Source organism: Candoia aspera, chromosome 2 (genome assembly GCF_035149785.1).
Source record: "Candoia aspera isolate rCanAsp1 chromosome 2, rCanAsp1.hap2, whole genome shotgun sequence".
In the NCBI taxonomy this organism is placed as follows: Eukaryota; Metazoa; Chordata; class Lepidosauria; order Squamata; family Boidae; genus Candoia; species Candoia aspera.
In genome coordinates this window covers 237,722,451-237,749,861 of record NC_086154.1, presented here as the reverse complement: position 1 = coordinate 237,749,861, position 27,411 = coordinate 237,722,451, and the positions used below count along the sequence as shown (strand labels likewise).

At 36.4% G+C, this 27,411-nt stretch overlaps 1 protein-coding gene across 2 annotated transcripts in view; it reads left to right on the top strand.

Moving 5' to 3' along the window:
• The window catches only part of CWC27 (CWC27 spliceosome associated cyclophilin), a 112,982-nt gene that overhangs the window by 12,469 nt on the left and 73,102 nt on the right, over positions 1-27,411 (top strand). For both annotated transcript variants that reach the window (XM_063295603.1, XM_063295604.1), the window contains exon 10: positions 1,681-1,838. In XM_063295603.1, the coding sequence (XP_063151673.1) occupies positions 1,681-1,838 (158 nt within the window). The remainder of the gene's footprint in view (positions 1-1,680; positions 1,839-27,411) is intronic.

Sequence of the window (27,411 nt, the reverse complement as noted above, 5' to 3'; positions counted from 1 at the left end):
TGAGAGATTAGGGAAAACAATTATTTTCTCTTTTTGATTTTCTTATCTGTTGCATGTCTAGCTCATAGAACAAAGAGGCTGATGCTTTACAAACTAGTTTTTCTTATCCAATAAACATCCTCCAGTTTCCATTCTTTGCCCAGTAAACTTTGTCCCCACCCATTTGATCCACCCAGTGACTCCTGGGCCAGGAAGAAGACTTCCTCTCCAAGTGATTAAATCTGCACTCAGCAAAAACAGGATCCATGTCTTTGGGCTCAGATAGATGAATTGGGGGCAGGGGCCTTTTCTATCTCCCACTGTTTTGGGGAAGAAATTTTTTTTACCACAGTTTCTGGCTATATGTTCTTTGAGTCAGGAAGTATGTGGCTCAGTCTGTGTAACCAACTAGCTGGGCATTTTGGAATATTTAAAATTACCCATCTCTTCCTCTTTGATTTTTGGCCTCATATTGGAGCTGATGTAAAGGCTCTATCTATTCTTGCCATGCATCATTGTTCCCAGCTTCTAACAACAGTCCTTGGCTTTTATAACTGAACTACCTCATGTAAAAGCTTCAGTGTCATTCTGGTGGTAGTTGTCCTCTAAGGTGGCCCATTTCATTCCCTGTCATGGCTGTGCCTTTGCCTCTGAAGTAGCGTATCTATATGTCTGCTTATATTGTGGATATTGCCTAATCATATCATTCACATCTCATTTTTAGAAACTTCTATTTCAGTTATTGGGTAGAAACCTTCACCTGTCAGAGGGTGAAATGCTAACTTACAGAAATACCTCCTTTGGTGTGTAAACTACCAGCAAGATGATTGACCAGACCATTTGCCTGTGTTTGAATTTCCTTATAATGACTCCGTTCATGCCTCCACTTAGACATTGCTGTTTGAGACTACCTGCAATTACTACCTGCACCTGTCAGCAAAGCTTCTCAGGGCTACCCCAATTCAGTGGCCTCCCAGGACCAGGAACTTCAAGTCGCTCAGCACTTGTGTTTTAATTATACTTCAGGAGATAAAATATATTTGCATAACTTCTTTGTGCATGAAATAATATTTTGTGTATTAAAATTTAAAATGTCCTTGGGTGTATGAATTCATATATGGTTTACAGAGATAATGAGTATTTATCAATGTAATTAAAATTTAGAATTTTTAACTTCCAGTGAAGAAATATAGAATACTTTCTTTTAGCTTCTTTGTGGATCTCAAAGAACAAACTCACTTACCACATTCCTTGCCATTTGAGAGCCCACAAGCAAATAAACCTAATTTCTTTTGGAAATGATAGCTCCTTGGAGATAGAATTGCATCTTTTGGAGGGGAGGAGATTGCAATTGCTACTTGGCCATAGGATAAGAACTATGCAGGAAAGCCATGCTGTGACAAAGTTTGTAGAGGTCACTTTCAGAAAGCAAGAATGTGTGTGTGTGTGTGTGAGAGAGAGAGATACACACACACAGTGTCTCAAGCGTTTTGTTAATTGTTCCAAAAACATTTTCCATTTAGGGTTAAACCTAATTATTTGAGAGGAAAAAAGCCTTAAGAGGGTTGCCCAATTTTTATTTCTTGGGATCCTTCATATCTTTATAAATACCTTACTGTTTTAGAAATGTGCTTTTCTAAAACATTGGTCATGAGAAAGAGTCATGTCTTAAATGTATGAATATCTTAACAATCTGTCCAGGAAGAAGAGGATGGATATTGTGGTGAAGATGATGGTCTTGATAGTGAAGAAAAGTATCAAATGAAAAAACGAATTATGCAGAAGTTAAAGAAAAATACTGATGTACCTGTTAAAAAAGTAACTGAAGAAGAGCAAACGCAGAAGAAGAGTAGCCGTAGGTGAGTAATGCACACCTTGAATTTACTGAAAGGATAAGTTCCTAAAGGAACCTTTCAAATATTTTATAGTCTGCATTTTAAACGAAGTGTTATTTTAATTTAATTTTAATTTATTTTATTTTCTGTCACACCTTTATTATTTTTATAAATAACTCAAGGCAGCGAACATACCTAATACTCCTTCCTCCTATTTTCCCCACAACAACCACCCTGTGAGGTGGGTTGGGCTGAGAGAGAGTGACTGGCCCAAGGTCACCCAGCCAGCTTTCACGCCTAAGGCGGGACTAGAACTCTCAGTCGCCTGGTTTCTAGCCCGTTGCCTTAACCACTCAACCAAACTGGCTCTAAGCTTTTCATACTTAGTTTTAGAGGTCCATTTTGTTACTAACCATACATTTAAAAGTGTTTAAATAAATATTGAACATAAAAATAAAGCACGGTCTTGTACCGTGTTAAACATTTGATAATTTGTTAGTCTGTAAGATTCCACAGGACTGCAGCATAGCTACCTGTCTAGAAATAGGGTGAAGTCCTTGGCAAAAGAAGTGTGCCTGGTCCTTGTTACCTATGTTTTGTTTTGGTTTTTTGGTCTTACATTATTTACTGAACTCAGGGCCAAATGTCTGACTTACTTCCATAATAATTACAAAAAACCCTTTCAGAATGTGCTGATTTAGTTATTCCCATTGTCATTACCATCATATGTACAGTATACAAAGTTTGTGCATTGATTGGAGGTTCAGTAGGACCATCTGCGACTTAGGTGTGTCAGAGCAAGATTCTTGCTTTGTAGATGAGTTTACTGTGCTTACCTGATACTGAGTGCCATAGGTAGTGGTTGCCATTTGTACAGACTTAACGTGTATATCAAACAACCAAGCCTGCCCACATCTCCCTGTGTTGAAAAATACCAATAACCTTATAGCATGTGGTTGGAAGAAACAGTCCACGACATAAGCCATTTTCTTCCATTGTGATCATAATTCTTAATGTAGGCTCTTATATTCATAAATGGCTAAAGTTTACTTACTTAAAACATTTCATGTCATAAATGTCTCATCATTATTGTGTTCTGTTTATTTAAGTGGCTTTGTCTCACTCAGAAGAATATACATTAAGTAAACAGTAAGAATCTATTGTTTGCTCTTGTTGGCACCTGTTCCATTAAAAACATTTACATTCTTGCAGTGAATGGTTGTCAACTAGACAAAAAACCTTGTATTTTCTTCCTGAGTAATCATGCATACAGCCTAGTCCTCAGAGCAGTGCATAGCTGCAACTCTTAAACTTCTGTACTCTTTAATTCTGTTGATACATCATATTGTTGAGTTTGTAAAATGTAGGGATTGCACTTAATATTAATTAATATTAATGGAAATGCTAAGGATCTACTTAGATCTGACTATTTAACCAGGGACACATGTTATTTCTAAATAATGACTGTGAGGTTTTGCTTCTAGCTAATTCTCTTTCAGCGTTGATAAAGGAGCTATGCTTGAGTTATTGTGTTACATGGGTTAAGTAAAGCAGATATTTATGCTCTCCTCACATTTATTTAGTATTTTTTATTAAAGAGATTTATATGGCTGCCCAACTCACTCATGGAGATTCCGGGTGGCTTACAAAAATAAAAGCCGAAATACAAAACCCACTACACGCCACCCCCCTGGCAGCAACAATACATTCAAACAAACCACTTGATGGGGTCCGCATCAACCTGGGAGCCCCAGGCCCACTGGCAAAACTGTGTCTTCAGGGCCTTTCGGAAGAGTATTAAAGTGGGGGCCAATCTTATCTCTGTGGGGATGATGTTCCACAGGGAGGGAGCCACCACGGAAAAGGCCCTTCTTCTCGTTCCCACTAGATGGACCTCCTTAATGGGGAGGACCTGTAATATACCCTGCCTCCTCGATCTGGTGGGTCAGGTAGATGTAACTGGGAAAAGGTGGTCCTTCGCATAACCTGGCCCATTGACAAGGGATGTTATCTGGTCGACTTTCAGATTTTCAATATGGTCATGGTACCCTGTCCATTTTCCAAGAATCACCTACCCTGAAGTATCAGCATTTACATAGTTGATGTTACATTTGTCTGCTAATGACAAACTAAAAGGTACTTTTTATATATTGGGGAAAGAGAATGTACAATGATTCTGTTGAACAACAAGTTGTGATTTTAAACTAACAGCTGTTCTATTCCTATTGCTTAGTAAGATTAAATTTTTTCTTCTAATGGTTAGAACCTTTATTTTTCTAATAGTCATTGTAACGATAAATACGAATCTATCTTTATGTTACAAATCCACACATAAAACTTCCAGACTTATATATGGCATTTGCAGCTTCAAGGATTCACAGACAGTGCCTGAAATTAGGCATGTATTAATTTACCCGCTGAGTCCTATTTGGCAAAAGTGTTTGGTTATTCTTTAGATTACATTAACAATCCATGAAGAGTCCACTTGGAATTTTTGAAATTTGTAACATTCACATTACCCCTACAAGCAGGGGCAGAGAACCTGTGGCCATCCTTACAGTACTGAACAATTTCCTGCAACTCTAGGAACGTACCAGAGATAAGGAATGCAAGGAGTTGTACAGCAATATGAGTGGCGGAGAGTAAACAAGTATCCTAACTCAGTTCTAGAGTAATCATATTAAAATATATATAATATATTAATGTGGCAACCTTTCCTTGGTGTTCTTACTGTAGTGATGAACCCTGGTTTGGATAAAATAACTGCTGAAATGTTTCATCCATTATGGGCTCATCATAGATATAACAAAGTAACTAATAATGCAGAAGTGATTTTGCAAGACATCAGAATCTGCTGTGTTTAGAATTTAAACACAAAAAGTGTTGCAGTCTACTCAATAATTGTCAGAAATGGGAATTTGAGAAAAAAATCTGATTTCAGGATAAAATCAGAACCCTTGTGATATGGCATGTTTTCAGGAGATGGCTTTGGAAAAGCTAATTCAAATTTCTGTTGATCAAAGCATGCAGCAATTCATAGTGTTGATAGAAAGTTGGTGGGAGGTTCTGGTAACATTTTGTCAAATATCTGATAGCTACCAAAAGTTTTAAAGTTAAATCATCAAAGATAATTTTGGGACTTAAATGCATTATTTGGAGTAAGACTTAATATGCAAAGTAATACTATATTTATAGCAACTCTGTTCTAATTTTTATGTTCGGTTGCAAAATAATTGCTCATTTAGTTAGTGCTGTTCGTATGAGTCTTCTTTGCTGAGAATTGTGATTCTACTGAGACAGTGAAACATGCTTTTTACCTGATATAAAATATCTGACCTTCAAACAGGCAGTACTTGAGTAATTAATTTTATATACTAGTCTGCAAAGAAACAGACTGAATGGCTTTTTGTCTGGAATGTTTTGGTTGCATCCTAGATTGAGTGAGGAGATTGGACCTTCGGGGTAACTTCCATCCCTCTGATTCTATAAAAACCTTTGGTCAACGTGCTTAGATTAATTGTTATAAAATAAATAATTTCTTTCTCTTTAAGATTCTGTTTCAAACCCAGCTCTTTTTTTGGTATCCCACTTATATGTGATGTCCATCCAATTGACCATAAGGGACTACAAGTTCAAAAAATGGGACAAAGATAATTTTGTTTCCTGTCACACACATTTCTTTTAGTGGTAGGGGTCTTAAGATATTTTCAATCATAAAACAAATGTAGGATTTCATAAAATATACCTTTACAATGTTGCTGTAAGTGTCCCAAAACTATTAGAACATGAAATTAGAATCTTCTTTTTTTAAGTAATCATCCATCAAAGCTTCTACTTGAATTGTTAACCTGTAGATGGAGCTCAAGTGCCATGGATTTATGGACAGCCAGTGGCTTCTTAAATTTTTCAATTTTTTTTTATTTTACTGATGGTTGATATGATAGTCTTAGACCTTAAGGCATATAATAGTAGAGGCATGCTGATGATTAGCCATAGATGGCAGAATAAAGGGTCAATCTTTTTTACAGTTCTCAGTATAATAATTGTAAAGCTATACAGTCACTCTGCAGAAGAAAATAAAGTTCAGTAAACGTATGATCATTAATTGTGGCATAACCAAGCTTTAATAATAATTAAACCAAATTAATAATAAGCTTTAGTTGATAGTAGATGAGAATTTGTTTTAATTAAACTAAGGCAGCAGGTTAATTAGAAGCTATTTTCATTTGCATATTGCAGTAAGGTATAAAGAAGCTTTTGAAAAATTATTGTTACCTCTTTCTTCAGTATCTCCAAAAGTCGCTTACAGATTTTTAAATAAAAACTTGTTAAATGTGTACATATTTTTTAGATATTGAAAATAGGGGAAAAATACTCCACTGTAATGGTTTTGCTTGATGCTGCTGACCTTTCAAGATAACATAACTATCTAGATATAGTTAGATCCGCTGCCCTTCATTTCCTCAAGATGACAACCAGTAATTTGTTTCCCATTAATGTTTTTCTAGAATGACATAAATTTTTGGCCCCTCTCAGCAAGAGAAGCAGTGAATACAGTATCTTGTCTTATCTCACAGAATCCATCATGCCAAGTTCAGTGAAAGTTGATTTTTCTGATTAACTTCATTTGGAATGTCAGTCTTATGAACTAGCCATACTTTGGGTAGCAGATTCTACAGGCTAACATGTCTTGTATAAATAAATATTTTCTTTTATTTCTTCTCACTTCCCATTTTAGGGAAAAAACGGCTGCTTTCCTATTTTTTCCATATCATGCATCATTTTATTTATCTCTTTCATGTTTTTCTTTACTTTCCTTTTTTGTAAACTAAAAAGACCCAAAGTTTATAGCCATTACTCATATGACTTTGATCATTTGGGTTGCTCCTTTCTGTACCTTTTTCATTTGTGGTATTCTTGTTGAGATGTATACACTATACTATGTATTTTACGTGTGGTTAGAATGTTTAAGTGGGCAGCTAAGACAATTTTTTTAAAAAAAAATATCACTGCATTAGATCCTTTGTAATTTGGATTTTAGTTTTGTGTAAAAAATGAAGCTAAGATTCAGTGATTAGCTAATTAAGTTATATTTAATTTGCTGATGGTGTATTTGGGGGGGAAATTGAGCCAACAAATGCTGCAGCTTTTGTATATATTTATTATTTGAATAAAATAACATACTGTCATGTTCAAATACATTGCTTAGCAAACACACTAAGGGTAGAGCCTCTAGCAAAATTTTTCCCATAGCAAAGTTAATTATTTTTGCTTGCACTTCTTACATTTTGCAACATAATATAAATCCAACTTTATAACTATATATTAAAACAAAATACAGTAGCTAATTTATTTGTTATATTTCATATTTTCAAATTAAAATCCTTTCAAAGCAGTTTACAGCAAAACTTAAACACTATAAAACAGTAAACTATTTCAAAACTTAAAGATTTAAGTATGCTAGGATAAATAATATAAAACCTGCATTTTTTTTTTCGTAAAAAGATTTTGTAAGAGAAAAATCTTTGCTTAGATTTTCCTAGTTGAAATATTGCTGGACTCAACTTTGATTTTAAATAATCAATATATACCTATGTGTGTTTTAGATATTAAGGCAAAGTTCATTTTTTATTTGATGTTGCAAGTAGATTTTGGGCAAAAAATGTAGACCAAAGGCAGCTCTTCCCATGTCGTACCCCTTCAGCATTAACATTTTTCGTGAGATACTGGTACGTAATATTCTAAGATACGAAATAATCTAAGTGGGACAAGAACTTCTTTGTGTAGAATAAGCAAAAGCAGTCTATTTTGCTCCAAGCCTTTTCCCGTAACTCTAGGCCTTGTAAGATATAACACTTAACATTCAAACTAAAATATCAATTTTTCTCACATTAGTTCTTGGCCAAATAATGACCCAGGGCCTTGATTGTATCAAATGCTTTCGTTGTAGCATAGAAATTCTGAGGCAATCTACCTGAACATTTCCCTGATTAAGGGTTTCAGTTTGTTTAAGAAAGACTTCCTTACCTTCTTCATCTCAGTATATTCATTGGCTTCTCATCTATAATGGAAAGCTGTATACCTTCTGTCAAGCTATAGTGTGAAAGTGCTTGGTGTTGAACTCTTGCGTGGTTGCGTATGTAGTGAAACCTGTAAGTTACTTGACTTTACTACCCATCTCCCTTTTTTATACTGAATTAATTGTCAGACCTTGATTTCAGTCCAACATTCTAATTCACACCAAACAGAATAGCCTTAGTTTGAGCTCTCCATCACCTAATTAACTCAATTTACTCCCATAGTCAGTAATGTATTTCAGGGTTTTGATTTATACATGCCACAAACCTTCAAAAGAGGTGCTTAGAAATTTATTGGTGTATATGAAGCGTCTCTTTTCAAATTATTAAAGCAGTCATTTCTTTTTTCCAGGATTGAGTGGTTTCTGAAGGAATAATACAAACCTGGTAAAGGGCACAGCTGCTTTAATGTTTAAAAAAAAACTTGTAGTGTTTTTACAGAACAGTCTGTTGTGGAAAACTCTCTAAAGAAATTGATTTATATATTTACTGTATATCATACAGTAAATATGTAGGAATAAGGTGATTAATTTCAAAATAAGCTGTTGTATACTAGATTTGCTGGGTAAATCTGCCAGGATATGCTGTTGCCAAAATTGAAAGATCCCTTAATATATGTGTTTCAGAATATGGACTGAATTCAATAAAATGTGTGCAGATACGTGTCTTAACAGTTTTGTGTTTTTTTTTTATGTGTGCTTCATTGAGTACAGTAGGAGCAAGATGCAGATGTTTCACAAAACATATAACTGGCTTATTTTGTTTGATGCCCATTTCTCCCCTGGGTCTTGGTTCTTTATAGGTGAGTTAATTCCTAGGTAGTTTCTTGGCTAGAGTACCCTTTTGTCTCCAATTGTTTTTAGTGACTGATAACAGGGTCTCAATAATTTCTGCTTTATTATCTCCTGCAGTCTTCCTGTCCTGATTTGTTTGTCCAGACTTTATGCCTCTTATTGCAGTCTTTAGATCTTTAAATAAAGCAAAACAAACAAAATCCTAGCACATTAGAAGAGTTTCCATTTACACTGACCTATACTATTGCAGGACATTCTGTAGGGAAGAAATCACCACTTTCCAAAATTGCTGACCCGTGAAAAGGAGTATTTGGTACATTTTACATACGTTGTACTAAGCTATGAAATGTGTTTCAAATAACAGTTATGAAATGGCTGTTTCTTCTAATGATTAATCTATGTTTTAGAAAAAGCACACACACCCAACATTCTATATTGTTTGGAGTGAAATCCCTGTACAGGAATTTCAGAGAGAAAATATTCTGCAGATATGTCTTGTTGACAGCTAAATTCACTCAGGCTGTAATTGATATAAACAGTGGAAGAGCAATTTGCCTATTGAGTTGAAACAATTCACACAGATGAACAGAATGGACTATGGAGATTTATACTGTGTGCTTCAATCTTATTTAGATATGTATGTATGTATGTATGTAAGTAATTTTTATCCCACCTTTATTATTTTTATAAATAAGATGGTGAACATACCTAATACTCCTTCCTCCTCCTATATGTTGTTCTTTTGAAAAATATGAAGGGAATTATTGGAATACAACAAGCCTTTGTAAACTGCAAAGATCAGGAGGTGTTAGAGATTGGTTAGTGTAAGTATCTGGAGTTAAGTGTCCTTTTGTGTTCAAATGACTACAGAACTTCCCAGTTTGAAAATTAACTTCTCAGCTCAGTGTAATATGGTAGGTAGAGAAGAAATGGTGAAATGCACAGGATAATTCTGGGTCCCCATATATAGAAGTGTGCTTGGAGTGGTAGGAAGAGGAGAATTAATGTCTGAATAGTCATAAATGGCTAATAAAGGCTATGTCAATATATTGTGGCAAGGAAGGATTTGGGTTGTTTTATAAAAGGTCTTGTCATATTGCCCAATTGCACTGTTAATTTCCAGTCACCATTTCCATCTTACAACCTTTAATAAAGCATAAACAAACACACAAAAAAGGGATAGCCCTATATATTTAATCTTGTTAGTAACGGTTATCCTATGTAGCCCACTTTGTTTGGCTTGGGAATAGTTCATCTCATCCATGTTTGTGCACTGATTATATTTATAAAACATGACAGTGTTTTTCCCATTTTACTTTGTATGAAGTCACTAGCTATGCTTTTGAGATGTTTTTTATTTCAGTTTATTTCAAAACATGAACCATGTGCTTATTGCTACAACAATATGTGGTATTTTGTTGTCACAACAAGCTTTTTGTTAGATCTGTAGTAGACTAATTGATAATTTTGAAAATTAATTCACATTCTGAATATCTCTCGTAAAGAGCTCTTGATTCATATGCTTGCTGGAACCTACACTCAGTTGCTGTGGGGAAGGAACAGAGTGGATCCTATTTTTCACGTTGATAACATCTTGTCCAATTTGATGTCCCCCAGAGCTGCCTAGTAATGTACAGTATGGTTCACATGAGACTTACCCCTCCAGAACAAAAATATCAAAAAGCATCAAATCAAAAGAATGATTGCCTGTCTTACATTTTCCTACTAATGGACCGTGAGCTTGTTTGGAGGTTCTAGTAGGGGAGTGCAACTGCCATATATCCGTGACTGAAGAAGGGTACACTCCTCTCTGGAATAGTTGTCCTTTCAACCAAACACACAGCTTTGGGAGAGACATGCATGGGGCGGGGAGGAGGGAAGGAGACAGCCAGCCAGATCAGCCGAATCAATCCTGGTGATCAGCGGGGTGACAGATGTTGCAGCCAAATTGCTTTTATAACCACTGCCATAAATCTGTATTACCTAAGAATGGCTTAACTCCAATACCAATATATAAAAAAGAAGATAGATGCAACCCCACTAATTATTGCCCAGTCTTCTCTCAGTAATTAGCAAATTGTATGCCAAATTTTTATATCATAAAATTTTGGATTGGTTGCACTCTGAGAATATCACAGTACCTGAGCAGGCCAGTTTTAGGTCTGAACACTGTATGATGAATCAGTGGATAGTTTTGTACCACCTAACAGATAAACATTATAATTTCCCAAATGGGTCCCTTTATGTTGTGACCTTTGACTCTATACCCCGAGATAAACTCTGGTGAAAATTAGCAGCCTCAACGATTGAATGCCATCTCCTCAAATTAATCATACAATTACATCAAGGCACTATTGCACAGGTCGAGGAAAATAGAGCCTATTTCCATCTGTAAAGGTATCAAGAAAGGGTGCATACTTACCCCCTTATTGTTTAACCTCCACATTAACAATATTGTTGAGTATTTTGCCACTCCAGACTTTCAGCTACAATCTCTTGCTCATTGCCCCATATCTATTCTTTTATATGCAAATGATGCAACCATTCTCTTTACATCTAAAGTTGAGCTGTGTAGATGCCCTGGAGAGTTATCAGCCTACTGCAGTAGAAAATGTCTTGAAATAAACTACTAAAAAATCAAAAGTTCAGGTATTTTCTAGAAAGTACTCCAATCCCTCAACTAGGGGGATGATCAATGGAAAAATGATCAAGTAGATAAAATCCTTTAAATATTTAGGCATTTCTTTTCAATCTTCTACCTGCTGGGGAAACCAAGTTAGGGAATTATCTATAAGGGCCCCAAAAGCATCTCTAGCTGTTACAAAGTTTGCAACTTGGCATGGGAATAATTTTGTCCCAGCTGCAATTAAGTTATTCAAGGCCAAAGTTTTGAGTATGTTGCTTTATAGAACTCAGTTGTGTATCTTTAAGAAGATCTCAACCTTGAATTCCATGCAATCTAGATTTTTTATAACAATAGAATGCATCCTGCATTCAACTTCTAGTGCTCTAACTTGATTAGAATTGGTCTGCATTCTTTGAGGATCACACAAGATTATGCTGCATAAGGTCTTGGGCAAAGCAAGTCCTTTGGGAGACCTCTTTGGTTCATCTTACCCTGAACAATAGATTTGAATCCACTTTGTGAAGTCAAATTGACCAAGATCTATTGTGGTTTGTCAAAATCAGCCTTATTTATCCTAAGCCCCAATAAAATCTTAGCAGAATTTAAGCAGAGGGTCTGGGTCTGGGATATTCAGATGGATAGTGGTAAAATTTCCATCTTTATTATAGTAGAATTACCCCCCCCTTCTTGGACTCTCCCTATTTTTTTCAAGATCACGCATGCTCTGCCTAGGATGTTTTTTGTGTGACCCAAGTTGATACATTACCCATCAGGCGACAACTGGAAGATTTTGCGATCTTCCATATGAAAATTGTACCTGAATATGTCCATGCATAGGGATTGAATCTGTACCTCATGTCTTATTAAAATGCCCACTATGTTTACATTGGCAATCAGAATTCATAACCCCAGTTATTGGGAGTTTTAATTTTCCTCATGATGGAAATCACTGTTTTTCTTTTAAGTTACCAATTTTTAGATGTGTCAAGGGCAATGGCAAAATTTCTATCTGTAGCATTAGCCTATAGAAACTGACTGGTGCCTCCCTCACAGGTTTTATTGACTTGGCTTTATGTCATTTGTATGCATGCCTGTTCCTCTTTCTACAAACTGAATGCTTGCCCCGATGAACTCACAAACTAGGTTTTCAGGTGTAACCTTCAACAATAGACACTGTTCAACAGAGGAATCAGCTGGCCAGAATTTCTTTTCTTTTGAGACTTTGAAAGAGGTGCTTAGATATCTGTTAGGAGTACTTTAAGTACAGGATATCCATTGTTGGTAAGACCCACTAGGTCCTTTCCAGTTGTAATTCAAGTAACAAGAAATGATTGGGTCTATAGGATTTGTATTTTATAGCAGTCACATTTTAAAAAGTCTGGTATAGTAGTTTTAACTGCAGTATGTCAAGTAGTTTGTTCCCTGATAGCCTTTACAGGTTGGCTTGCTGCTGTAAAGGGTTAGTCTTTGAGGCTTTTCCAACAGCTCCTGTGATACTGTTCTAAGTAGCTTGGCTATTCACTTGCATATCCAGTATCCAGTAGGTGGTGAAAGAAGCAGTGCTGGCACAAAGCCAAGGGCTGATACTATATTAAATGGGCAAAAAAGATCTCAAGAAAACATCTCAAGCCAATTAATGCCTCAGTTAAGTGACGTGAAATGTTTGTAGCTGTCCTGTTTTTTAAGCGTGCTGCAGCTTTTCAGAGATTTTAGGAAATTAAACGGAATTTGTGTAACGCTTTAAGCCACTGTTTCCTTTAGTACGATTCACTGAATAGGCCAGCTGGTTGGTTCGTTCAACGCACTAAGCCAAAATGAAACAAGCCACAGTATGGCTCAGTGTGACCTATGGACTGAGTCTTGTACTTTGAGTCAGGTGCTTCAATTTCTGGCATAGCTGTGAGTTTGATGTTGGAAATCCCTGAAGTAAATTATAGAATAAGCATATACAAACATATGTCACTTGGATATGCACCAAAAAGGTATGGCTAGCCATGTGTAAGGATTGCCCTAGCCCAAATACTCAGACTCACAAGAGGCTGCTAAATGAAATCTGATTTATTAGAGAACTAAAGACAAGTACAAAGAAAGCTGAGAATGAGCAAAAGCGCGCCAAATACAAACTTAAACCCTTGGTGCAAACGTATCCCGCCTCCCTCGTAACAGCCCCGCCCGGCACAGGTGCTAGCAATCGTCAGAGTTGCTAGCCTGGGAAAGTAACCTTGAGCGCAGTAGATAAGACAAATACATTCCAAAGCAAAGCTAAAAGATAACTGTTCCCATCCTCCCCAGAGAGATGAAACACGCATCCCATTAATGACATGCAAAACGTTACGATGTATCAAAGACATTGAAACGGCGAACATGACACCATGGGTTCCCTATCTGGAACACTGCAAAGTATCAGTCAGTTGCAGGTTATGGCATACAGACATGTTCCTTAAATAGACGTATCCTTTGCAGGCAAACAGTTTGTGTGACAGAGCCCCATTTTGGCATATTCCTTTTTTCCAGGTGCATTAATCGATACTGCATAATATATTTGTGTTTTTAATTTTATTCAAAATATCACAATGGAAAACTCCTATAAATCTGATTAGATGAGTTCTTAGAAGTCCATTGTCGCTTGCAGTTATGACTGATTTTGTTTACATGTAGACACTTGTCTTTAGTTATCAGGGAACACATGAAAAGTAACAAACTTGCTGAAAAGTAACAAACATGTGAAAAGCGTTGCGAGATGTGATTTTATGCATGTTCACTAAGAAATAGAGAACTGCTGTGCTCAGTTGAACAAAAGCAAGTCAGTTCTAAATTTTATCTGAGGATGGAATCATGCTGCATCTTAATGACCATTTTTTTAAGCATATGTCCCCTTCTGAAAATAAAGCATTTAGCACTGACTGTACTCAAAGTCATTCTAATAATGACGCTACTTCTATGCATCTTATAATTGCCTGTAAACTTTTTTGTTTTACTATTTTTTCTTAGCAAGTGGGCAAGGTATCTTAAAATAGAATTGAAAGAATTCTTTATAAATTCACATTCTTTTCTAATGTGAAAGAGTACCGTAACATTATTACTGCGTATGGCTATTGTTATTGCTCAGTGCTAATTTAATTATGCCAAGCTCCATGGAATACATTGTCAAGGAACAGGTCAATAATTCAAGATGGGAAAAACTGAAAAAATATTGTATAACTACTGAATACCAGAAGTAGTAACTGTAAAAGCTTTTTATATTTTATATTCCATTATTCCATATTTAATGTCAAAACAGGACATTATATAACGTTCTTTCTAAGAAGGAAAAACCTTCCTAAGGTTATGAATATTTGAAGAATGGTTTCCTATTTTGCATCTTTAAATAATATTTTTCTCTGAAATGTTTCCAGATCATTTAGAATATTGCGTATTTCATTGCTCCAAGAGGCATATATTCTGACTAGACAGTGCCTGTTACATTGTGTATGTTTAAACTGCAAGGTAATCTGAAAGCGACTTGTTATTTGGAATTCATGGTAACATTTAATTAATTCTTAAACTTTACATTATCTGATCCCAAGCCACTGTGAAGACTAAGGCTTACTCTGTACTAAACTGTTTTTTTCCCTTCTTTTGTTATTGGAAGTGGCTCTGTTCTGGGGCATGCTTCCTCTGTGTCCTTCAGAATCAATTAGCTGCAGCAAGGGGCTAAAGGCCATATTGTTTTGGTAGTCACTGTGCAAATACAGGGCTGTGGGATAATCCCAGTTAAGCGCTAACAAATAAAATGGACAAAAGAAAAGGGAGGAAAGATTAGCACACAACTAGAGTAAGTAAAAAGAGAGGATAGTGAGTTACTTAAGCTCCAGATTCTCTGAAACACATTCTCTCCATCTTTTTTCTCTTTTAAATTCTTTTTCTCAGTGTTTCAAGTAAGTCCTTCAGCATTTTATTTTCAGTGAAGATCAACTGACCAGCCATTCAATAATGCAATTCCTAAATGTCTTTGGGAGATTAAAAAGTAGTGCTGAAAAGCTCTAAATTCTGCACTAGAAGAACATTCAAATGCAAGGTGCTATAACTGAACAGTCTGTGTTTCGATCACCGCTCACTTCACCAATTCTATTAGGTAACAAAGGAAAGCTATTGATCTTTTATAGCTGGGTTTATACTGTGCAAATAGTTCTGTGTATCTAATAGTGGTTTGGACATGTATTTATTCATTAATGGGATTTATAGGCTGACCCAGGCTGTTGCTATTTTGTTCAGCTTACAGAATACAATAATAAAAGATTAAACACAAATAATTACTGGAAAAAGCCTGGGAAAAAAACCACCACCACCATTCAAAAGACCACAACATCACACAAGGAGTCCATCACTCTGATCCATGTTCTGGGGACAGAGCTATTCTTCTGGAATAGCAGTTCTGTATGCTGTGGGAAGTTCAAAAAGACAAAAGTAATTTTGGGAGAAGGCAGTGGCAAAACATTTCGCAAATTGTTGAAAAGAAAACTACGTGAACATGTCCATGAAATCTCCAGGATTCAAAGGAGACTTTATTATGTTGCATAGAAAGTCTTTTTGAAGAGGGGGAGGGGGAGGTTTCCCCAAAGGAGCCCTTCCGTTTGTGGAATAACAACATATGGATGAGCTCTACTGGATCAAGACCAACATTTTGCCAGTTACTTCTAGGATATCCTGGAGATGTAAGTCAATAGTATTTTCCAGCAAACACAGACTTTATGACCAATAGCCAGTGATAAATAGGAAAACGTTAGATCCCATTTTAAAGTTAGGTAGGTAGATAATGACTGTCACTACATCTATCAGCAATGAATTCTGTAACTAATGCGTTTTGTAAAGATATGTTTTTACCTGACCAATTTTGTTGGCTGACTCAAAGTTCTAGTATTCTGAGAGATGGAGGAAAACTTCTCTCCATCCCATGCATATTTTTATAAATTTCTAATATAGTCTCCTTGTAATCTTTTTCCCTTTTCAAAAAGCACCAAAAGCTTTTGGTGATTCCTGTTTTGAACTGAGTATCCAGAACTGTATGCATTCCAAATGGGATTTCCGTATAGGTTTGTATATGGGCAATGCAATAGTATCAGCCTTGTTTGCAACCCCTTTTCTTAATAATTCTATACAAAAGATGAGTAAATCTCTGTCAATTGATTGTTGTGATAGTTACCTTGAAATTGTAGAATGACTTGGAGGAGAAATAAGATTAGATCCAGACTTATCCCAGTAAACTTACTGTTCATTTCTCCTTATAGCATCCCTTTGAAATACTATGCACTGTGTCAGAAAATGCAGTGGTATAGATTGTTATATGGGGGAAAAGATTTCTTAAAACAGAGAACAGAAAGCAATTTCTGTTAACAGAACTAAACACACCAAAAGTTATTTTCCCTATTTTCGGAGATTGGCCCTTCTGTTCTGTCCTGCCTTCCGTATGGGCTAGAAACTGATATGTCTTCAGATTCTGATGCAATGTGACTCCCAGACCCAGAAAGTGTTGTTAATGGCTAGAGATGCTGCAAGTTATAGTTCTACCGTAGATTGACCTGTCCTAGGAACATTTAGTAGATCCCATGGCCTTTTGTGCAACATTCTCGTTAGGCTGGAGAGGCTAATGTGGAAGAAAAGAGGTAAGGGTCTCCTTCTGCCAGTTCATTAATGTGTCTAAATTTAGATCCAACCTATTATTTTTACCTTTGTAACTGTATAATGTGTTTAACGTATGGCCAGATTTTGCAGCCACATTTGTGCACAGCACTTATTTGATTGTAATGTTTTCTATCAAGTCATTGGAGAAATGAATGTTGGTGTTCTGTGAAATTGGTGTTCCATGAAACTAGTCAAAAGATGAGTGCAAGTTGGCATGGGTCCCAAATTTGCATAGGTGAGAAACAGCTAGGGAATTGCACACAAATAACAGCTTTTTGGAAGAAGAGTGAAGAACAAGTGCAATTGACAAATAAAATTAAGGTACTTCATCTGAAATATTTAGCTATATGGTCTCTTTCCCAAAAGCTTACTTTTGTCCTTTTGTTCTTCAAGGATCTTTCCTGTGGGTCCTAATGATACTACAATTAAGCACAGAATTTGTTAATGGTTTTGATTTGATGATGGCGTACAGAAAGAACACCTGTGTTTTACTGTTCAGTGAAGCATGCTTCGTTATGAAAATGAAGTACTTGTAATGTTTGCTTGACCCTCCAAAACCTATCCACTTCCCCTCTAGCGTCTGGTACACATTAACTTGAATAGCCTTTGTTCCTGAACATCTGGCGGTGTAAGAGTGGCCTGAAAGTGGTGGTGGTGGGAAGAGACATTGATTTCCAGTGGGACAGTGTTGCTTCTTTAATTGTTGAGTCAGTTCCCCTTAAAATAGTGCATTGTTTCAGCAGTTCCTTTTTCAAAATGTTATTCTCAATATGTTTGGAAGAAAAAAAATTTTGTTCAGGTGTTAGCTAAACTTGAATATTTGTATATGAATATAAGTTTAATGGCATGATTCCTCCTTTCACTATACATTTTCTGTATCTTTATTTTATACCTTGAATTATGAATTACGCCTTGCTAAAATTCTTGAGGAAAATCAGCCAAGTTCTTCATATAGAATGCATGATTGACGGGGCCTTGAAAATAGACTATAGTATATTAAACACAAGCACAGATTGTTTAGGCGTAAAAACTCTATCCCAGCACTGAGATTTTTATTGGCTTGGCTTCAAAGCATGTTAATAGGTATAGTCTTGGCCTCAGACAAAGATTCAATTGTTACAGTAGTGTATTTCATCCTGCTGCTACTTGGCAAAGCTGGTGTACTTTTAAGAAAAATTTGTATGTGCACTTGTCTAGTCACCTGGAAAAAAGAATATTTAGTTGACCTGTAAAAATGCAGTTAGTGTAGTGGAAGATCAAAATATGTAATCCTTATTACATGTTCAGTTGTTAATACCATATGGAAGGGAAATCACTACAATGCTCTTGATTGTTTCATTTTATAGTATAGATGGAAAGATTCAGCGAAGGTATTGTAGTGTGTGACTTAATTATCAAGTATTTTATCTTCTTTCTTTCTCTTTCACTAGAGCAGTATGTACTCTGATGTATGCAGCTTTTAAGGATGCATTTTTTGTTCATCTGGGCTGAGCTTCTTGATTTTGTTTAATTAGCACTATGAAGCAAAGCATTTTGTGCTCATTCAGACCTGCTTCATTCCTTACCTCATCCCTTAGTTTTATTGTTAGCTTTTTACACTGGATATTTAATATGACTCTAGGACAGGGTTTCTGTGGAACTTGAGGTTCCATGAGAGGTCACTAGGGGTTCCCTGGGAGATCACAATTTATTTTAAAAAATTATTTCAGATTTGGGCAACTTCACATTAAAGAGGCAAGTTTCATTCATTCATTTTAGTTTAAGAACACTGTTAATGACTCTGCACAAGGGTGACACCGCCAACCAGCAACCTTCTGTTGGGAACAGTTAATCCTACCTGACTCTGCATCAGTGGCCTTGAAACCAGTGCATCTTCCAACACTCTGATACCAGACTGGCTGATGACCTATCTGCGACCACCTAGAACCTTGAATTGTGACCTGACTACATTACTGTTTGCTGACTTGAACTCTTTGCAGGCAAGTTGCTTGTAAACTGTGCTGAAGCATGTGTGCTGCTTGCTGCTGCTTGTAAAACCTTGGTAATGTTCAGTAAACTGAAACTCTGTGTGTGCATAGTTGGCCTGGACCAGGACAGGCTCTATTCTACGATTGAAAAGAACAGGATACAAGCAAGGGTTTGTGCTTTCCCCAGTCTTAGTCATGTGAACATTCCTCCATGAAATGTCCCTAGATGCCACTTTCATACTTGCTTCTAATTTTATCTTTTTCATTATTGTTATTTAACTATAGCAGGGGAAACTTCATCTCCAGACTTATTGGCAGAAAAGTAAAGATGGCAGCCACAATCACATGATTGAAGTCTCACCCCTTTTTATATTTAGCATGCATAAAAAAAGTGGAGCTTCAATCATACAGTTAAGGCACCATCTTTACTTTTTTGCCCCCCAGCAATTCAAGGGCAGGATCTATTCTATTTTCAGTAAATGATTTGCAGTAAATAAGATCTGGGCAGACCAGAAACCATATGCCTTTTCTTTTGTATGCTTTAAAGTTTTATTTGTAATTATTCCTGGGAAATCTGAAAGTGACCAGTTGCTGCTAATGAGGCCTAAGCTTGGAGCACTGATATACTGGCAGGTTAAAACTGCTTTAAATGGGCACTGCATGGCTGGATAGCCCAAAGGAAAGACATTTAAACACGGAAACTGCTTTAATTATTATTTGGGATACAAAAAAATAACCATTAGGTGGAAGAGCTCCAAAGAGTGCAAGCTAGACTTGGCACTTAAAAACTCACTGTAGCCAAAAGTTTGTCCAAAGACAACTTCTGGTTAAACTAGCTTTCAGGTAAGTGAGTAGAAAAAGCATTTTAATAAAAGTGAGATAAGGAAAGGTCTTACAATATATCAGACTATTTGTTCATTTAGGCTATTGTTCTCTGACTTGAAGTAAGCTCTAAGGCCTTGGAGAGAGAACATTCCTATAACTTGCAGTTACTACTACTACTACTATTATTATTATTATTAGTGGTGGTGGTTCTCCTCTTTCCTCTGAGGCCAGTTCCAGTCAGTGTTTGGGGGGGAGCAGTCAAACCCAGGCCCCTGCTTAGGGCTCCACTCTCTCAGGGCTCCACTCTCCCTCCTCCTCTTCAATATTTACATGAAGCTACTAGGTGAGGTCATTGGTCAGTACAGGGTAAAGTAGCATCAAAATGCTGGTGATACCCAGTTATACACCTCTGCCCCTGGCCATCCAAGTTGAAGCTGTTAAGGTTCTGTCCCAGTGTCTGGAGGCTGTGAGAAACTGGACCGGGAAGAACAGGTTGCAGCTCAACCCTACCAAGGCTGAATGGTTATAGATTGCTTCTACTGTATTGATTTTGAGCATATTCAGACCCATTGTATCTATATCAATACAAATGACTTAATTTATATAATAAATGACCTGAATTACAATGGAATTTGGTTTGCTGCATTGAGGTCTGGAAAATTGTGGTTTCACTGAACTGGATCAAATGTGGACATATCATACCTGGATTGCAGAATTTAGATGACTTCGGTATGAAAGCAAAAATAGTTTCTTTCGTGCCTTTTAGTGGTTGTCTGGATTTTTTACAACCAAAATTTTCTACAACCCCATCACCAAATTGGTTAAATCATAGTTTAAGTTAATGTTTTCCAGGTTAAAGAACAGCAAAGCATTCCACCATCACAGTTGGATAATTGTTTAGCAAAATAACGTTTTTTATGAGAAGTGCATCAGTATAGAGCTTTTGAAGTTCTTAGGATAGACTGATAAGCAGCCATACTGAGCTCATTGATGGGAAAGCATCATTTCCTTTAGGAAAAAAAAAACCTCCTTTGTTAAAGACTGGAAGTCACAATTATGTCACTGCTTGGTTAATTGGTTGCACCTGTAATTTTTTAGCTGCCATAATCCAATAATCTCTAAACCACTTGTTAAAAGGTCAGAAGGATCAGGAAAGAGCTCTGTTTACCATGAAAAATTATTAGATATTATAGCTTGGCAACCCTTTATGCTTGTTAGGTTCAGACCGTCATTCTTAAATTATAACGTGGCCTTCTCATTCAAAAGCATTGCAAATAATACAGATTAAACAGGTTAATACTAATTTTTCCTTAGTTCACAGTTAATATACCACTCTTCCCATTTATGTACAGAAAATGTATTCCTATATTTACTTACTAAACAGTTATTTAAAGTTTGAGTTTAGGTTGTGCAGGAAAGTTAGCCTGGTCCTCAGTACAGGTTTTCTTCCTGCTAAGGTGGCTGAATAATTGAACTGACCTTCTGCAACCCTGAAAAGAGACTGCAGTTGTCATGCAAACTGGGCATTTTAGAGTCACAAAGGAGGGCAATTTCCTCAGACCCTACACATGGAGGAGCCTCTAAGGGAAACATGGTTTCAAAAAAGTCATATATATGGCAAGGTGTTCCATTCAGAAAACTGGCTGTCACATTCTGCATGAGTTGCAGCACAGGAGTAGCCACATTACGGTAATCTAAAGATAAAGTTATCTCTGTGTAAACTAAAGTAATTGGGTGTCCAGGGTTGAACATAGTTGGTGTACCTATTGAAGCTTATAATAAACACCCCTAATCACACTTGGGCCTCTAACAACAATCATGACTCTAGAGCAGGCTTGCATAATATACAGCCTGTGGGGCACATGCAGCCCCACTAAACACCCTTGTGTGGCCTGCCGGCACTTTTAAAAACTCAATAAATTCAATGCTGCCATATGTCGCTACCACTATCCTGAAGACATACTGCTGGGCACCTCTAATGCCTCCAGGTCTCACAACGATGCAAACACCAGCATTGCTCCACTCCACTTGCCCCCAAACAGCTGTTCAGCATGCCAGGTATTCCTTTCCTTGGGGAACCCCTGCACATTCAGGTTCAAATATAGGCCAGAAGTCACAAAATTATTATATTTGTTTCATGTGTAGGCCTGTATATATGCATTAACAGTGTTCTTCAACTAAAAATAAAGAATGAAACTTACCTCTTTCATGTGAAGTTGCCCACATTTGAAACAAGTTTTAAATAAATTATAATCTCCTAGGGAACCCCTAGTAACCTTTCACGGAACCTTGGTTGAGAAACCCTGCTTCAGAGACATAAGCTGGATCTTACATGGAGTAAAAAAAAAAAAGCATAACTGGGAATGTATATATGCTAGGAAGACAAAATTTAACCTATATATTTTTATTATTTAGTTGAAAGTAAACATCGTGCATCAAGTTCTGGTAATCATCCTACCTCTGACTCCTCATTCAGTTGCATTGTAATTACAGTTCAAAATTGTTTATCTGTTTAGGTTTAAATGATATAGTGTATATGATTGCTATCTTTATTCTAAGTGTTTTAATCTACACAAAAGGAACATAAACCACCTGTGGAATACAATGCTGTATGCAAGGGTAATTTTGCCTTAGCTGAAAATGCTTTTTTCTTAACTAAGGACTACTCAATTTTCAACAAATGTGTATCTCCATTCCATCTAGCCTCTAAAATCCCAGACTTGTTCTGGGGAACTTTCTGGAACAGAATGTAATATGCCTGTAGTAAATGGGAGCTATAGTAGATGGGGGAATTCAGTAAAAATGGCAAGTACCTGTTAGGTGAATGAAAGTGCTGCTGGCTAGAATAAAATTTCCATAATCTGATTAAATAGAGATCTGACATTCTATATCATATAGATTTCCAGTATGAGTCCTGTAAGTTTCTCATCATTTGTTTGTTTTGAAGTTCTATGATGCTTCTGGGCACAATGTGTAGTACTACCTATAAAATGCATGGTAACTCCGTCTTTTATTTCCTGATTGTCTGATAAGGAAAAAGAAGAAACTCTGGAAAAACTGCATGTACAATATGACAGATAACTTTGTAAAAATTGCAGCCTGTGAGCTCTGAGACAGGACCTGGTGCATCCAAAATGCAGGGTAGGTTAACATGATCCTACTCATTTACTATATGCAGGATGTGTCCTGTTGGACCTCCTGTCCTGAAGCGCTGCAAGAATCAGTCTAAAGTTTATATGGTTAGGATTTCTTTTAAATTCACTAATCTCACTCTTTTCTGTAAAGAGACCAAGCTCTTTAAGATTGCTTCAGAATGGCATTTACTCATGCCCTCACTATTCATGTGTAGACAGGATCCTAACTGTTTCGTTAATTTTGACCTTTTATTTCACTAGGCAGTCCATGTTACTGAAAAATAAGCATTCTGTATGTGTAACAACAACAACAACAATAGCAAGTTACCATTTGGGGGGACCTTTCTAGAATTGTTTGCTGTCTTTCTGCATATACCTTTTTTGATTATTTAAATTGTCCAAACCATTTCTGTAGATGGATGTGATATTAGTGCTATTGAATTATTCCCATGTTGAAGTGTTTATGTAGTACATGGTAGTGAAATATTAGATGTTCTTTTAGAAATTGCTAATCCTGTATTATCTAACTTTAACCACAAAATAGAGAGATAATCAAATGTGATGATGCCAGTTCTGCTGTTATTTTTTTTTCCGTCAAATAAGATTCCCTTTTTCTCTCTTAAACTTATACAAAGGCACACATGGACTGTGAACATAACATATTCCTTCACAAAGTCCTTCTGGAGCTACTTTAGTTTCTAGGATGAGAGAATCATACTAATCTTTCAATTCACTGCTTAATTTATAGCTAAAGCAGCATTTGCTATTCATTCATCTATTAATTGGCCTTCAAAGTAATTAAACAAATATCATCAAAACAGGAACAATTACTATTGTGGCATTTCAGTATGTTCAGTATGAGTGATAAATATGGTATCATGCATTAAGTTTCATGACATGGCAGTGTTGGTTCAGCAAATATTCTTAATTTAAAATGAGGACCAGCTTTTCTGATCTCAGTAAGTATTTCTTTAGGGAATAATTAATATTGTTCCTTGATAAAAATCTTGAAAGAGTTTATGAAAAAAATCTTAAAAGATAAAGTATGTAGTTCTTAAACATCTTTATGGCATCTAATTCATTCTAATCAGTTGATTATGTTCCCACGTATTTCATGTTTAATTTCTTGGCATAGAAAACTTGGTGGGCTTCATGTTTTCAAGACAGCTAGAACTGTTGACCTTTTATAAACATCAGAAACAAAACCCTTCAAAGTAACAGCTTCTACACTTGGTTTTAATTATAAATATTCAAGTTGATAGGAATAAATATGTGCTACATGCAGTGCAAGTATAGTCAGATATTATATCTGAGATATGTTAAGATAATTTTAACAAGATTTAAGGCTTTCCAAAAAATTTCATTGTTAAGATTATATTTATTTTTTGAAACTTATATATCACTTTTCTACAGAGCAACCATGCCCAAGTTGGTGGTAGGCATTATTTTGTAATGGGATCATAACCATGTAAAATGAGAAGCTGACCTATTCAGAACTTCAACCAAATCAAAAACACAACCTTTCCTTGCCAACTTGTAAACAGTTATATAACTGTTTATATAATTGGCCTGACCTATCAGGTCATCTAGGGGAAAAGTACTCCTAGTACCCCATGTTTGGGAAGCTAAGGGAGCTGTAGCCTGGAAGTGCTGCATCTCAGTTGCAGCACCAGTTCTCTAGAACTGTCTCCCTGTGGAGATCAGGCTGGCATCATTCCTGTCTGCATTCAGACAGATGCGGAAGACTAAGTGTTCAAGAAAACATTCTAATGGGTTTAGGGGTTATGTTTGTTTTACATTTATTGAGTTTTTGAGTTTAATTGTAATTGAGATTTCTTCTGACATTCTTATGCATACTGTAGATGTCTTAAATTTTTTATGAACTGCTGAAAATCAAAGTGACTATGATGGGGCATAAATTGAATAAGCAAATAAATATATTTCAGCAATACATTTGTGACCTAAATGCAAGAGATCCAACAGACCAGAAATATTTTAACCATTTGCCTAAATAGGTTTTTTTTAAGGCTCAGCATACAGTTGATAACATGATTTATTATTGCCTTTGGCCATCCATTAATTCTATATTATTTCCTATCACAAGGAAATATTCCAAATGTACTACGATACTTTGCTCTTTGAACAAGGGTTTTTTTTAGATCAATTGTGCATGTTTTAGACAACAGTCTAAAACATACACAATCTAAAAATTATGTCCCAATTATGACCATGTTCTATATTTCTGACCTCATGGGGATTCTAGGTATTCTGTAAATTCTACATTCTAAACAGGTGATTTGGTATGATGTGTGTGTGTGTATTGCAGCTATTCATGCTAATTCAGAGGAAGATATGAATGTTTAGTCTCAATAAATAGCAGCAATTGGCCAGCTTTGTCTGGATTTGGAAGCTAAACATGATCAAGCCTGATTAGTACTTAAATGGGCTGTAAGCTACACTGGAAAGTCAAAAGCAAATCCTGGAAGAAAAACAGTGTCAAAGCATTCCGCATTGCGGCCAGAAAACTACATGGATCTGTCCATGAAGTCACCAGTAACTGAGATCAATTTGAAAGCAATTTTAACTTTATGAATATTTAAACTTTATAGATGCATTCTGACACTGGCTAAAGTGATGCTTAATAACATCATCTGTTGGATAAATCAGCCTTCCCCAGTCTGATACCTTGAAAAACTCTTGGACCAACATTTAGCATCTTAGCCGGACTGATTGATTGATTGTGGGCCATCAAGTCAGTGTCGTCTCTTAGTGACCACGTAGATAGATTTCCTCTGTGATGATTTGTCCCTAACCTGGCCCTTCCTGTTTTCCAATGGTGTACTTGAAAGGGGGGCCAATATCTTTGGAGGGTACTGTATTGGAAATCATAGAATATATATTTTTAGATGTGCTTTTGCCCTTTGGATGGATAGAAAGAACTTGGAAGTTTTAAAAAAATCCTTTGCAGTGGCAAAGCACTTCCATATTATTGCCAAGAAAACTGTGTAGATACATGGTCCTAAAGTCACTAGGAATCAAGCCCAACTCTTCACCTTTTCTGAGCAAGAGGTTGGACATGACAGTTTAATGACCTTCTGAGTCTATGATCCAAGCATACACACATATTTAATAGTTTGGAGGAAGATAACATATCAGCATTCCACAACCTGGTGCCTTCCAGATGTGTTTGGACTACAGTTCCCAGCTGGCTGGGAACCAGGGAGTTAGAATTCCAACTCATCTGGAGGGTATCATGCTGGAAAGCTGTAGCAGATTATATTCATTTTGTAATGATAGCTATCTGTAGAGCAAAAGCAGAGGGGAAAAAGACATAATGAGCTAATCCAACATTGCACATTGCTCACACAATGCTATTTTCTTTTTCCCCTCACTCCTGCAACCCTCTATTGCCTTAGCATGGTCTGGAGGTCAGCAGAAAGCTGCAGGGAGAGGGGAAATATGATCTACCAATACTATCCCTTTGTTTGATAGAAAAATACCTTTGCATACAGCCCAATACTTTTTAGGACATCTGTTCTTATCATTTGCTGTGGAAATGGTCAAGCAATCATGGTTAATTTATAAAGTGGGATTTGGATTACTATGCTATAGCTGCAGGACTTGTAAAAAATACAGTTATATGATTGTCTGATAAATTGGCCAGTGGTGAAACTGTTTAAGTTTAGGTGAACACACTAAAGTAAGATGCAACAAGTAGAAACCAAATGTTTCTCACTATATCTGGGTCCTGTTTCTTTAATAGCTGTGTTATGTGCTGCATTTATTTATTTAATTTTTATCCCGCCTTTATTATTTTTATAAATAACTCAGGGTGGCGAACATACCTAATATTCCTTCCTCTTCCTATTTTCCCCACAACAGCAACCCTGTGAGGTGAGTTGGGCTGAGAGAGAGTGATGGCCCAAGGTCACCCAGCTGGCTCTCATTTAGTTTCATATGTAATATTGGACTAATTTCTAATATACACATCCACATGAGCCCATTAGTTTATTATTTAATTGATTATTTGCAGTGCACATACTAGTTCTATTGATGGCCAGATAAGGTGGAAATATTTTCTGTGGCATTAAGTTCAAGGGTATGAACAAGCCATTGGTATCATTGGATACTTTAGCCAACAAATGATGCTGGCTAGATGTCTGATTTTAATATGGGTGCTTCACTGGATTTGTCATTGAGTAATGAGAAAAGACTTGTTGCCATACAACAGAAGTTAGGGGATGCGTTGGATTCTTTGGTCACAGTTCAGAAAGATGTGTCACGTGAGACTTTGCTTTAACGTGTCAGGTGAGGCATCTACAGTTCTATGAATGGAAGATACCTCCCCATGACGTTAACTTAAAGCCTAACTTTCTTTCTGTGGATATATTTCTATATGTCTCCTGGAACTCGTTTAGCTTGAGATCCTTGGGAACAATGTAGGGATTGATGCAGAGAGCAGTAGGCAACAGTAGAAGTTAATAATATATGCATTCATAAGCTGTGTAGCTGA